Raw genomic sequence first — 15,299 nt, forward strand, 5'->3', positions numbered from 1 at the left:
TTATGTCTAAAAAAATGGGTTTTAGCTATTTTTAAATGACATCTAGATGTTTAAAAGGTCTAATATCTTCCAAAATACTTATTTTTGAAAAAGTGAATGATCGTTCCCAGGTTATGGTCTCTAAGTGTTGTAACCCTCAGAGCTGCTGATACTATAATCAATAGGCGCTCTGCCCATTAGCCTAACATGCTAGACATTTCCCCAGGCTGAAGTGAAAGAGGTGTCCTTTATTCCTGGGCTCAAAAAGAGACAGTATACAGATTGGAGAGCTATTTTGCCATTGCCTTTTTTTATTTAGGGAGTTCTTTAAGTAGAAGAAGATCTGCCCTGAGAACTCTGGTTCATCATTTATTGGATCGCAGATGCCATATTGAAGACATGATCATGACTTTTCTTGTTTTGAATAAATTTTTAATTGACACATAGTAGTTGTGCTTATCTTGGGGGTACGGTGAGACTTTTCAATTCATGCATACAGTCTACAATGATCAGATCAGGGTAATTGGCCCACCCATCACCTCAGACATTTATCATTTCTTCATGTTGGGAGTATTAAAAATTCTTTCTGTTAGCTATTTTCATAGTCAATTATTTTCAACCATGATGTCTACAGTGTAACAGAACATTAGAGGTTATTCCTCCTCTCAACTGCTCCCCGATACCCATTAACCCTCCTCTCCATCCCTCCCTCCCCAAACCCTTCTCAGGCTCTGATAACCACTATATTGTTCTGTACTTCTATCAGATCTACTTTTTAGCTCCCACCTATGGTGACAACATACAGTATTTGTCTTTCTGTTATGATCATGGCATTTCAACTAGATAACCAAAGGTCACGTACTGTTGTCCTCAGCAAAACCGTGTCTGCTTCTTGCAAGGGGCATGGGGTGCAGTTGGCCCACACCCTCCACTCTGGCCTCCAGTAGAACAACAGCTGGAGGACTCCACAAGTCAGCACCGATGCGATAAGGCACAGGGCTCTCCGAAGATGCTGGGTGTGGTAACCAAACACCTCCTGGAGCATAAATAAAAGATCGCTCTTTCAATTTTTACAAAAATACAATCTTTTTTGGTTTCTAAAGACAAAAACGTTAGAGGCAAGGATGTTGTTGAGGGAGAAATTTGGCTGTCAGCAGACATAATGAAAGCAGGAATCTTTTTACTTTGCTGGCATATAAAATGAAAATCTTAGGAGGAACACGGGAGTCGTAGACTCATTTGCTTGTAAGTATTCAGAAAATCACCTTATATTTTTTATAAAATACCTCATATTTTGAACCACATATGTTTTCTTTAAGTATAAGGTACTGCTATAGTGTAGATATGAAATGTTCCCCAAAAGTTCATGGTTGAGATAATGCAAGAATGTTGAGTGATAATATGATTACATGATGAGAGGCATGATCTGATCAGGGCATTAGTCCATCAATGTGGATTAAGTGGTGGTAACCATAGGCAAGCAGGGTGTGGCTGGGGGAGGCAGATCACTGGGGTTGTGTCTTTAGGGTAAATATATTTTGCCCCTTTGAGTGGAACTCTCTCAGCTTCTTAGTTGCCATATACTGATCTGTCACACCATTCTGCCAAGATGTTCTGCCTCACCTCAGGCTTAGAGCAATGAAGTCAGCCAACTATGAACTGAGCCTTTGAAACAGAGCCAAAATAAACTTTCTTCTTTAAGTTGTTCTTGTCAGGTATTTTAGTCACAGTGGGGAAAAAAAAAACACAGCTAACTAAAACAAAAAATTAGTGCAATGAGTGGGACCATTGAGGTGACTAAACTGACCATGTGGTTCAGAGGCTTTTGGAGCTTTGTAAACTTTGTGGGAAGAATTTTGAAAATTTTAGAAACGCAGGAAGGAAAAGCTTTAGAATGCTGTAAGTGGAGTTTAATGTTCTGGTGGGGGATGAGAAGACCAAAATGCTGATTGGACTGTTGACAGTAAAGACTGGGCACATGAAATTTCAGAGAACTTTATTAGAAATTGCACTAGAGGTCATTCATGTAATACACTGGCAAAGAAGTTGTTTACATTTTGCCCATTTCCTAAGATTTTCTCTGAGGCTCAATTTAAAGGTAGTAGACTAATTAATCCGGCAGAAGGTAACACAACATTCAGGAGTTGGCATGGGTTTTGCTGGTGACTTTTCACCAAGTTTACTGCGATAATCAGGAGCAGAAAACAAAGTAGAAAAATGTGAAAAACTTGTGGTTTGGCCAGAAATGTGCAAGTGAACAGACTAAGGAATTTGTGACTATTAAAGATATTATAGCCACAAAGAGAGGCTAAGTACTTTGGATGGAGATAATAGGAAAGATGGCTTGTGGGCTTCTCCAGAATTGGCAAGACCACACTTATCTCAGGCTTAAAGCCTTTGAGAAGAGACCATGGGGTCACTCTGCTTGAGAAGGAGGCCTAAGAAGTTTTTCCACTGTGCTCAGTTAGTCAGGCATTCAGAGGCTACTGCAGCCATGGTATACAGAGGCTTGGTTACTGCTCTAGATAATAGCAAACCTTGGCATCAACCACGTGGTGCTGGTTCTGCAGAAATGGAGATTGCACTGAACTTTCAAAGGAAGACCTGCAAGGCCAGATAAGGTGTAGGAGGAGTAGTTGGAATACCTGTAGCCTTTCCCTGAGAGGGTGGTGCATAAAGACAGATGTGCATGAAGACAGGTATGCAAGAAGCTGAAGCTGCAGTGGAGACCCCCAACATTAAGAGATGCCTGTATCTTGGGATATAAGCTGACGAAAGTTGCAGAAATTGAGCAAAAACAATCTAAGAGAGAAGTTATATGGTATGCAATCAGCAAGGCTACAGGAGTGAAACTACATAAGCCCTTTGGAGAGATCTTCAAAATGACATGCACCCCAGGTGCTGGACCTGTAGACAGGACTTGTTTGCCCTACTGGATTTTAGTCTTGCTTTAGTCTCATCCTTTCTTCCTCTGCCCCTATTTCTCCTTTGAGGAAAGGAAATGTTTACTTTGTGCCATTATATATAGGATATATGTAACTTGCTTTTTTTTGGCACTGGGGATTTAACCCAGGAGTTATATTTCTAGCTCTTTTTATTTTTCATTTTGAGTTATATTTCTAGCTCTTTTTATTTTCATTTTGAGACAGTCTCACTAAATTGTCTAATGCCTTGCTAAGTTGCTAAGGCTGGCAGCCTTCATCTTGCAATCCTCCTGTATCAGCCTCCCAAGTTGCTGGATTTTAGGCTTGTACAACTGTGTCCAGCTGTAATTTGGTTTTGCTCTTTATTCTCACAGCTAAGAGTTTGCCTTGAGTTTTAGATGAGATTTTGGACTTGAAATTTGGGGCAGTGATGGAACTTTTAAGACTACGGAGACTCTTGGAAATGGACTCAGTGTATTTTGCACTGTGAGATGGTCATTAACTTTGGAGACCAGAGACAGAATGTTATAGTTTAAATATGAGGTATTCCCCCAGATCCCATGTGTGAGAAAGTGCAAGAACATTCAGTGGCAAAATAATTTGATTATGAGAAGTATAAACTAATTAGTGGATTAAGCCATTGATATGGACTGATAAGAGTGTTAGCTGTAGGCATGTAGGGTTTGGCTGAAGATAGGTCACTGGGTGTGTGCCTTAGGGTAAATATAACTTGTGCCTTGTGAATAGACTTCTCTCTGCTTCCTAGTTGCAATGTCCTGATCTTCTTTCCTCTGCCACATCCTTCTTCCAGGATATTCTGCCTCACTCAGGAGGAGTGGAGTTGGCCCACTACGGACTGAATCTCTGAAACCATGAGCCAAAAAATTTTCCCTTAACTTCTTCTTCTCAGGCCTTTTGTCACAGGGACAGAAAAAGCTAACTAAAACTGGTACTTTAAAAAGTGTTAACATGATTTTTTTGAAGGAAGATGAGAAAATTCTGATAGACATGACCCACACTTATATCTAGGTTTACCCACATTCAGATTTAGTTCAGAATAATATGATTGAGAATGATTGAAACTGTGAATAGATATTCTGTTCTCTGAATCAGTCTGTTATAAATCAAAGAGATTATCCATGGACATGAAAGACATTCCAAAGATGACTTATATTTATTTACCCTGAAAGTAACATGCTGAAATACATGTATCTTTAGTAGCAGTTTAGTTAGTATTTATCACAAATTGAATAAACTTGAGATACTGTTTTAGAGGAAAACAGATTTGGTTGTGTAAAGCCAACTTCTAGTTTATAACTTCTACAAAGAAGTTTCATTGAATTGGTTTACAAATTTCAATAACTAGTGTATTTTGAAGACTCCAAGGATGCTAATTTTGAATGACGACTTCACTCGACTGCTATTTCAGGTTGTATTGTCACTTTTTGGTTTTTGTTTCTCTTATAATTTTGAACTCCCAAGTTCAGATCACAGAGTTATAATGTCAAGAAAATAGATTTTTATTGAGTTTCTTCTATAGTATTTTTGATGATGGAAACTGTTGAATTTTACACCAGCTTTGATCATGCTACTGTATGACAAATCTCTAGGCTTAACTGTTTGGAAAAGTTTTCATTTTCAGTATGGTCATTTTATTACCTTCTAATAAATCTGTCGGACATGGAGATTATAGTAACAGTTGTTGAATATAATCCCTAAGCATAGTGAAAAGGCCACAGGCTTAAGAAACAGATAATTTAAGTTAGAGTCACTGCTCTGCTCCACATCAGCTATGTAACCTCAGGTAGCTCATTTTGCCTCTAAGGAACCCCAATTTAATCTGCTACAAAACCATCAGAAATACATGCCTAACAGGGTATTTGTGTTTAGATGAACTAATGTCTGGTTAAATGCTCTGTAAAATAATGACAATTATGAGAGTTTTTTTCACTGATAATTAGCAATATCACTCGTCTGAGGAAAAGCATTTATGAAGCCTAGTAGTGCTAGTGGTACAGTCTCTCTATCTTGAGATTATTCATGAAAAGATATAAATTTAATTTAGAAACAATTAGTCATCCTGTTTTTAAGCATATTTTAGGTTGGATCTCCTCCTTCTCTTCCTGTATTCCCTCTGCTTTTATAAACCTTGGTTTTATTTGGGAATTATAGTTTCATTAGACCCAAATTAAATATATATGCCAGCTCACAAATTATGTAATTAATGTATATTCTTTGAGTTATTTACATGGGGTTATTGCCAAAGCCCAACTGTGTACAGAACAGAAGCAGAACGATTTGGAATTTTAGTAAAGCTTGTAGCTGAAATGAGTTCACTGATAAACAACTTTCTCTTTTTCATTTGATTAACACGCGATGGCATTGGTAATCATAACTCTGGTATCCCTTTGGTCCTCTTCTATATAATTCTTTAATTTAAAAAAATGGATTCACAATGCTAGCAAACTACAACAAAATCTGTATAGCTATAAAATGCAAGTAGCCTGAATAATTCTTTAGGAAAAAAAAGGTTATAAGTTGTATCAACAATTAAAGACATTTCTACCTCTTGAAACAATAATTACTCCCTTGGGAATATAATCTAATGAAATAGTACATAAAGGAAAAAGTGATAAATGTAACATATTCAGTGCAATATTATCTGTAATACCAAGCCTATTTGAAGAATGAAATGAAAGCTAATGGCTAATGGTCCAGTAAGTTGTGACACATCAAATAGGGGACATCATAGAGCCATTAGAAACAAAACACATGATGTCAGATGGAAACCAAGGTCATTCTATGGTCCAATGTGAAATGAAGAAAAGGACAGATGGAAAGAATGGAAAACAAATGGCAATGCAATGAAATTTAATCCAACTATATCAGCAATTACATTAAATATAAATGATCTTAATACTTTGATTAAAAGCAAAGATTGTTAGATTGTATAATGAAATAAACACATTAAATATAAAAATGCAGAAAAGTTAAAAGGTAAAGAAAGGAAAAATATGCCACACAAATATTTATAAAGAAAATGTGATATAGTTATATTAATAACAGATTAAACTTTCTTCTTCAAGAATATTGAAATAAAGAAATATGAGAGGGAAGGGGACATTTTATAAGTTAAATGGTAAATTATGTCTTTAATAGAAAGACATAATATTTCTAATTTTTTGAAATATAGTTTCAAATTTTTATGACAAAATTGATAGCATTTAAATCTATTTACAGCATTGGAAATTTTAACACATCTCTTATTGACTATTAAGTGGACAAAAATATCCAGTGAGAATATAGAAAGTTTGAGTATCTATACTAGCTGAATTGGCCTGATAGATAAATATAGAACATTACAGCCAACAACTGCAGAATTTAATCTATTTCAAGCACACATAAAATATTTATCTAAATTGATAATATTCTCAGACATAAGTATGATCGCATAATTAAACTAGAAAAATCTCCAAATAAGGAATTACAGGAGATGTTTGGAAATATTTTGAACTGAATGAAAATTAAAATTAAGAAATCCAAATGTGTGGGATATAGATAAGGCAATGCTTAGAGGGGCATTTATGAGTTTAGATGCATATGATAGAAAAGAAAGTTTAAAATCAACAAGTTTCCAATTCAAGATATTACAGAAAGAATAGAAACTTAAACTAAAAAAGCATAAAGAAGGAATTTATGAAGATGAGTGCATAAATGAATAAAATATAAAGTAGACATCAAGAGAGAAAATCAACAAGCTAATTGATATTCTAAAGAGATTTAAAATAGATAAACTCATAAATAAGCCTGGATATTTTTAAGGTTATTGAAGAAAATGAATGTGTAATTATAAGCCTTCCCATGTTGTAATCTTTAATCCCAGAAGGCCTGTGATTCCTTCCAAATATTTAAGGTAGAAGAAATACCATTCTGAAAAAACTCCTTCGAAAGTAGAGGGTTTGGGAACTCTCCTAACTTTTTTTTTTTTTTTTTTAATAAGCTGAGAATACCAAGATACCAAAATCTGATCAACATTTTGCAACTACAGGCTCGATTTTAGATAAAATATTCCTATATTATCTAACTAAATTAGTGATATAAAGGATAATATATCATTACAAATAGTATTTGTCTCAAAACTGCAATAATTTGAAAATCAGTATGTTTTGTCTTGTTACAATTCAGGAGGAAAATCAGAAATCCACTCATTAGATACACAAAAAGACAGAAAAATCAGAAATCCACTCATTAGATACACAAAAAGACAGAAAAAATCAACACCATTATATGATCTTAAAAAATATCAGCAAACTAAGATTAAATAGAAACATCCTTCAGCTACTATCATGTTTACTGTTGAAATGCTGATCAATTTGCCCCCCTGAGATCACAAACAAAACAAGATTGTCATTCGTCACCACTAATATTCATCAATACAGTACTGAAAATCTTAACCCATGAGACAAGAAAAAGAGATAAAGGTTCTAATTGGAAAACAAGAAGCAAAACTCTATATGCCAGGTAAGGTGGTATAGACATTTAAAAATCCTAAAGAATATACAAATAAATTCTAATTTATTAATATTACTGACCATTAGAATTTAAAAAGATAAAAATATCAACTACATTTGTATAAAATAATAACAAATAATTTGAAAACTAATTAGGTACTATTTATAATACCATTAAGGAAAAAAATTCAATTCCCTTTTAATAAATTCAACAAAGTTGTGCAAGCCCTTTAAACTAAGAACTGTGTGTTATTGCTGAGAGACAGTAGAGACCCAAATAAATGGGAAGATTTATTAAGTATGGGAATTAGACACTAACTATCCCATTTAAAATCTCATCAGACATTTTGAGTGGTAATTGATGACCCAGTTCTAAAATTGTTACAGAAATACAAAGGACCCAGAACAGTCAAGGTAATAATTCAAAAAGAATAAACATGGAGGACTTAATGCCACCAGACATGAAGGTCTACTACATAGGAAACTGAGGCACATATGATACAGGCATAAAGAGAATCAAAACAACAAAGAGCCCAGAAAGACTCAAACATGATCACATCAGAACAAAAGAACGACCGAACTTATGGGAAAGGATGTTTTGCTCAGTAAACAGTGCTGGAGCAAAATAAATAGTGCAGGAAAAAATGAGTTTCCCCCTTACATGTTATACCACACATACACACACACACACACACATACACACACACACACACAGTCATTTGTGATGGCACATTTATGTAAATGTTAAGATGGAAATAGTAGAATATGGTATAGACAAAGATGGAAAATGAGACCTGCCTTGGCCATCTGACTTCTGTGGCCCTAGTGGGCCAGCCTGGGAGGCCAAGTGTGTCCGCTGGACTGTGGGAAGATCCTTGGCACACAGGAAGAACATTTCCCTGACATTTAGGTGCTTATATTTATCTCAAAACAAAATTCTGAGCTCAGGAAGTGACAGGCATCTCTACATCTTGCTTCTTTTACCAAATCACATTCCCCGAACTGTGGATGTCTTTGTACACATTACCTCCATGTTCCACCTTTCAGATTCAACAGAGAAAAGCCCTTAGGATGCAGTTGTTCTGCTCACTTCTCCAGGAAGAAAGAAGAAAAAAAAAACTGACATGGGTCTTCTGCTGTGGTGGTTTAACTGTGAAGAAATTATTTTGCAAACTGAAGGTTGATGTTTAATTTGAAACAGGTGCTTAGTTCATAGTATTTGTGAATCCTTTGCCTTTTTTTTTTTTCCCCCAAACAAGAAGACTAAATAAATGGCAAGCATGGATGACTTCAGGGTTTTTAAAAACTGTGGGCTATTATTATGATAAGCACATTTGAGACTGCAGCAGTAGTTTTCAAATATGTGTTGTAATTTGAAAAGAAAGAAATGTTAAAAAGTTACAAATACCTCTAAATCCTGGTTCATCTTGTGACATAGATTTATTGAATACAAACAAAGGTCTGGTTTTTGAAGTTAACCCTTTGATGTGATGAAGAAGCATAAAGACATTGATTTTGTATCTGAATAAACCATCAAAGTTTCTGTACAAATACACATTTTTACATGTGTAAATCCACATTTTTGGATGAAAGGAGGGATTTCCCTCCTGAAGAAGAAAGTGGTTGTTGCCTTTTCACAAGTCTTGGGATATTTGCTATTTTTAAATTTTTTTCATTCTTCTATGGAGGGAGCAGCAGCTAATCCTCTGAATGCATGCTTCCATTTAGTTGAAAGAATGGTCAAAGCAAACAACACAGGGGGAGTCTAGTGATGGAGCCCTATTTACACCCCCACCCGTGCAAGATGAGAGGCTGCTCTATTACAACTTTATTCAACCTGTTTTGTGGAGTCATATAGCATAAATGACTGTTTTCCACGTGGCCAAACCTGGAAGATAAGTATCATGAGTGGTGTTTTTAGTTAAGTGATGGAACCAATAGTATCATTGCCTTCAAATTCGGACATAGAAAAGCAAAGGAAAAAAATGAGAATCATCTAGATAACTCCTCTCTCCTAAGAAAACCAAACAAAAATGTCTTATGTAACACCATCAGACTTTTTGAAATTTCACATAACATAGTTGCATTTTTATAAAATCATAAATAGCTCTTTTCCTTCAATATAAGTTGGAAATAATAAATCATCTGAAAGAAAATATAGGAGAAATTCTTTCTCAAACTTCAAATAGACAAATACTTCTTAAAAACAAAGAAAAAAAGACAAAAAGATAAAATTGACTTCATTGAAGTTAAAAACTTCTTTTCCTTAAAAGATCTCTGGGGATGATACACACACAAACACACATACACACACCTCTATACTTATCTATATATGAACAACAACTTATATTTGGAATATATTAAAACTTACTACAAATCAATTAAACATGAATGAAAACACAATACAAATGGGCAAAAGACTTGAATATACACCTTTCGAAAGAGGATTTCCAAATAGATTCTAAAAACCAAGAGCCTGTTCATATAAGAAAATGCAAAATAGAGCTACAATGATATATCAAGGCCTAGAATAGCCAAGACAATCCTAAAAAGGAACAAAGTTGGAAAAACCTATCCAACCATATTAGAGAACTTATTCTGATGTCATGCAGTGATACAATGACACATGATATAATAGAAGAATATCTAAAATTTAAAAGACCAAATATATCAAGGGATGGTAAAGTTGAGGAACAACTAGAACTCTCATAGTAGATGGAAATGTAACAGGTTATAAATATTTGGAAAAATTGTATTGCTAAAAATATGACTGTAACTTTTTTGACTCTACTTTTAGATTTTTATACAAGAGAAATGAATGTATATGTGTCTCCCAAAAGATTTGTGCAAAAATATTCAGATCAGCTATATTCATAAAAGTCCGATTCACTATTCCACTATCTTGAATGTGTAATTGTTTAACCCTTTATATGGCTTGGGTTTTATTTTATCCTTCTAAAAACACTGCAAAGTAGTTTAAGTATCTTCATTTAAAAGACATAGAAATTGGAAGTCACAAAATTTATATGACTAGAAAACTCCTGAGCACAGATTTTGGCTAATCTGTATAGCTACCAAATCTGTGCTAATTGCACTGGTACCAGCTGGCCTCCCTATTAATTTTCATTTGTCTTCTTTGATTAGAGGTTGTATTAGTCAGGGTTCTCTAAAGGAACAGAACCAACAGGATGCATGGTTATAAAAAGGAGATTTACTAGGTTAGCTTACGCAACCAGAAGCTGGATAGTCCACAATGGACTGAAGAGCTGTAGGCTGAAGAGCTGGAAGAATCAGTAGCTGTGCAGTCCAAGATGCTGAAGCCTAAGAACAAGAGGGATCAACAATGCTACCCCAATCCAAGATTGAAGGCTTCTGGAAACTCCCTGGAGAATCACTGGTGGCGTCCACCTTGGAAGAGTGAAGGAGTGAGAGTCTGATATCCTCAGGTGGTCGCAGCAGCAATCAAGAACCCAGTCAAGTAGAATACAGCTTGCATCGCTGTTGCTTTTCTTGTTCTTCCAACATTTATTCCATCCAGGCCTCCAAGCTATTGGATGGTGCTGCCCACACTTAGGGAGGGCCTCCACTTCAGTTCACTATCCCACATGTCATTCATTCCTAGATCCACCCACATTGACTCATCCAAAAACTTTTTAATCTTCTTCATCTCTTAATCCAATCAAGCTGACAATTCAAATTGACCATTACAGAGGTTGTAAGTAGTTTCTGAAATAGACTCTGAAAGGTCTATTTCTTTCCACACTGGTATCACTAAAGTGCAACATTATTTAGTATGACAACATACAGAAAATTCAATATCCTTTATAGAAAACACTTCATGTGCATGGGTCAGAAGCTAAAAATTGAGAGCCCAAGGATGGCTATTTACTCTATGACCTAATACACCCTAATCTCTGGGAGTTATTTCAATTAGTATTTTCAGTTCTAATAAAAAAAAAAAAATAGACCAATATCTGAAAAAAAAAAAAAAAGAAGCCCCAAGGGCTGGGATTGTGGCTCAGTGGTAGAGTGCTCGCCTAGCATGCATGAGGAACCATATAAAAATAAAATAAAGATATTGTGTCCACTTAAAAAGACCCAAACTGAAAACAATCCAACAATCCATCAACAAAAAGAAATAAAATTTTGTTTTCATACAATGGTATGCTACAAAGCAGGTTTTTAAAAATGCACTTCTGCTGCACATTTCACAGATATTATACTGAGTAAACTTTGTTACTATAGAGAATTCACAAGTCTACTTACACATAGTTCAAAAATGATTAGAAGTCATTGAACTGTACGTTTAAGATTGTTACCTTTTATTGACACCACTGTATTTATTTTGTTAAAATAAAGAAAGAGTGAAATTGTTTATAAGACACTCTTCTCCAAGCAAATGGAAGACACCTGTAATGATTTTGGTAGAAACTGGCTGGGGAAGAAAGAATGGCAGTAACATTAGAGAAATTAATAAGAGAAGAAGAATCAAAGAAGAGATTCCTATGGGACATGAGAGGTTTGGTGACCTGGGAAGCTAGCTGCCACCTGGTGTGGATGATAGGTAAGTAAGAGCCGACTTCTGTCCAAGTAGAGGTAAAATCTTATCCCTAATAAAGAACCTGCCAAGATAAGTGAAAAGGTTTGTGTGAAAGACACTTCTTATGGGTTAGGACCCCTTGTTATTAAAATGTCCGCAAATTTTCTCCCATCTGTTAATAAGAAAGAGAGAGAGCAGAAGCTAGAAAAGGTGGAGGAAGAAAGAAAAATGAAGAACAGAAGAAAAAGAAAAGAATAAAAGGAGCTTGTAAGTGTCAAAGTTACTTCCTGGAATGTGTGGTTCCTTGAGGAAAGATGAATAGAAGCAATGATTTTGCTTCCTTGATACATGGGTCTCATGAACCTTGGTAAAACCCCCTTCTAAATCATATCTCAGTTTTCCCTGAGGTATGAGGCTGGGTATGGGAATTGAAGATTTGGCTAAAGAATCATTGCTTTATCTGTCATTCTTTTATCGAATACTCTCAGTTGGTTTGCCTATGTTTTTGTGATTAGAGTTTATAACAGCATGTTCCATTTTGATTAATTAATTTCAGATATAATTTCCTTTTTTAAGTGGTTATACTTCTGATACAGTTAGAGTCACTCAGATTTCTCTCAAATATTTGTACACTACCAGTAAAATCCACTATGAAATGGAGTAATAGATAAGGGAAAGAAGAACAATATTTTGTATCATCATAAGAAAATAAATTAGAATCTAGAGGATATAGGGAATAGATGAAAAGACCAGAGTCAAACCCATTATACACAATTCCCTGTAGTCAAGTGAGTTTTGTCACCTGTTACTCATGTGACCTCAGGATTTAAGTTCTCTAAGATTCCGTTTCCATCTCTGTACTCAGGGGACTATTAGTGGCACACACCTGAGAGTAGTTAGTGAAGATTAAAGAAGAGGTGTAAGGTGTGGAGCAGAAAAGATGATCAGCCAGTGTGAACAGGTGATTTGATAACAGATTCAGTCAAAGAAGAAGAGAAGTGACTATTTCAGTTTTCAGTTGCAATATACTGGGTCAAGGTTAGTAATGGAAATAGGCTGTGTTCCGAGAGGCCAGGAGCCCAGATCTGCCACCTGTTAGTGGACCTGAAGAACACAGAGGGCATCACACAGACATGATTTTCTTTCTCTCCAACAGAGGTGTTCCTTCATCTTTTTCTTTCTGATTAGAATTCTGCATTCCAGATGCCAGGAGTGGTAACACAGCCCTAATGTCTCCTCTAAGCCCAGGATACAGAGGAAGAAGCCTGGGTTAGACATGGCCATGAAATATGCATGTGCTATTAAGGAAGTTGTTCCCAAAGTCTCAGTTTAGAGCCAAGGTCCCTATCCAGGTCTGACCATCGCCTTGTTTCTTTATATCTCATCATTGCTTTCTAGATGCTCTCATTTTTCTTCCCTGCTCCATTGCTTACCAACTATGATTTAAATTTGCTGAACTTTAGATTTCTCATGTGAAAAAAAAATGAGGCTGGTTATGAAATGCAGTGGAAGTAGTTGAGTGTAGCAGCTGGAGACATGGCATGAAAAACCAAGTTCAAATCATACCTCCACCACTGAACCAGATATGTGGTGTGGGGAAATCCACTTGACTTCTGATGCCCAAATTTCTCCTCCATAAATGGGAATAACAATATCTGTTCTCTAGGGTGGATGTGAGAAACTAATATGATAATGCATTTATCACAGTTCCCAAAATATTTTGAACGCTCAATATGTGTTAAGAATTAATATTATCTTGGGTAATACACAATTTAGCTAATTTTTAGTAAATTAGAAGTGGCTAATCCTATTGGACTCATTATGAAATGATCTGACCACAAGGCAATGAATCCTGCTTCTAACAATGATTGAACCAATAACTTAAATGAAGTTTTGCTTTTCCCAAAGAGTACCAGCTGTCAAAATTGAAGTCAAGCCCCCAACTCATGAAAAACCTGCTTACCTTTGTAATATGTGAAACTGGAAAAAAGGATTTGAGGATATTAATTTAAAAGTTAGCTAAATGTGGTAACTGTATATGCAACACACACACACACACACACACACACACACACACACACACACACACACACCAGTACAATCATTCTTTATTCATGTAGAAGGAAGGAAATCAATGTAAGAGAGTAAGGTAGTACAGCATCCTACTTTTGATGCTTATGCCAAGCGATCCTCTGTATATTATCTAACTGAGCCTTGGTTTCCTCATTGCAAAATGGATATCTGTGTGACTATCTCACAGGAATTAAATGAGAAGTACGTGAAGTACTGGCCCATAATAAGCACTTTAAATCTTTTTCTTTATATTCTTATAGTAGCTCCTATACCTGCCATCAGAGATGGAACTAAGATCTGTCAACTTCCTTAGGAAAGGAGGATTACGGGGTACAGCTTCATCAAAACATGGTTTATTTCCAAAACTCTTTTGGTGGAATCTTCTTAGTCCTATGGGACCATCCTCTGGGATCGTTCCCAGTTGCTGAATTTCATTTTGTCTAGAGCACTAGAGTTTATGCAAGACTGATCTTGTGAACAAAGTCTTTTTCAGTTTTTACAAATCCTCTTATTCCTATTCTATCTGTTCATGCATTTAGCCATTTAAATTATTTGTCAAAAAATTACACTATGGACATGTATAAATAGACCACAGTGAATTACACCTTTATGTACATTTATAAAGCACCAATTCAAAAAGAAACAACAAATAAATAGAAGGAAGGCCAGTAGGGTACAAGAAGAGAAATGGGAGTTGGAAGGGGGAAAGAAAGAGGGGGCAATGGGGACTCTGAGGAGTAAATTAGATTCCATGCATGTATGACTATGTGAAAATGAATCCAACTAACATGTATAACTACAATGCACTAATAAAAACATTTTTAAAATGCTTGTTAAGTACCCACCACTACAAGTATAGTTCTGTGTGTGTTGTGTGATCCAAATCCTTCATAATGGGGATTTTTAGTTTGCAGTGCATGACACTGTCACTTGATACAAGAATCTTGTGGCACAAAGCTAAAAATTTGTTTACTCTACCACACATAATAAAAACAACTCACGGCCATAATTGCTTCTGTAAATAGTTTTGCCAGTTGTGTTTTGTCGTCTTTCCTTTGCTATGAAATGTTGGACTTTGCCTTGGGCAAGGATGTTCCAATAGCCTTAAAGAAAGCTGCCTCTTTCTATCAGGTCTCAAAATTAGGACTTGAATCATAGCTAAGGATATCCTACCTTTGTGGCCTTCTATGAAGCTAGATTGTGTTGTGTTTTCTTTCTTTCTTTTTTCAGCAAAAATCATAGCACCAAGTTCCTACTTATTATTAACAATCT

The 15,299-nt window shown here is 35.6% G+C and overlaps 1 protein-coding gene across 1 annotated transcript in view; it reads right to left on the minus strand.

Moving 5' to 3' along the window:
* The window catches only part of Atp13a5 (ATPase 13A5), a 102,210-nt gene that overhangs the window by 78,790 nt on the left and 8,121 nt on the right, over window positions 1-15,299 (minus strand). The window contains exons 2-3 of the mRNA XM_076866996.1: window positions 10,643-10,735; window positions 842-1,015 (exon numbers count right to left, since the gene is read on the minus strand). Of these exons, the coding sequence (XP_076723111.1) occupies window positions 842-1,015; window positions 10,643-10,735 (267 nt within the window). The remainder of the gene's footprint in view (window positions 1-841; window positions 1,016-10,642; window positions 10,736-15,299) is intronic.

Source organism: Callospermophilus lateralis, chromosome 10 (assembly GCF_048772815.1).
Source record: "Callospermophilus lateralis isolate mCalLat2 chromosome 10, mCalLat2.hap1, whole genome shotgun sequence".
Taxonomy (NCBI): domain Eukaryota; kingdom Metazoa; phylum Chordata; class Mammalia; order Rodentia; family Sciuridae; genus Callospermophilus; species Callospermophilus lateralis.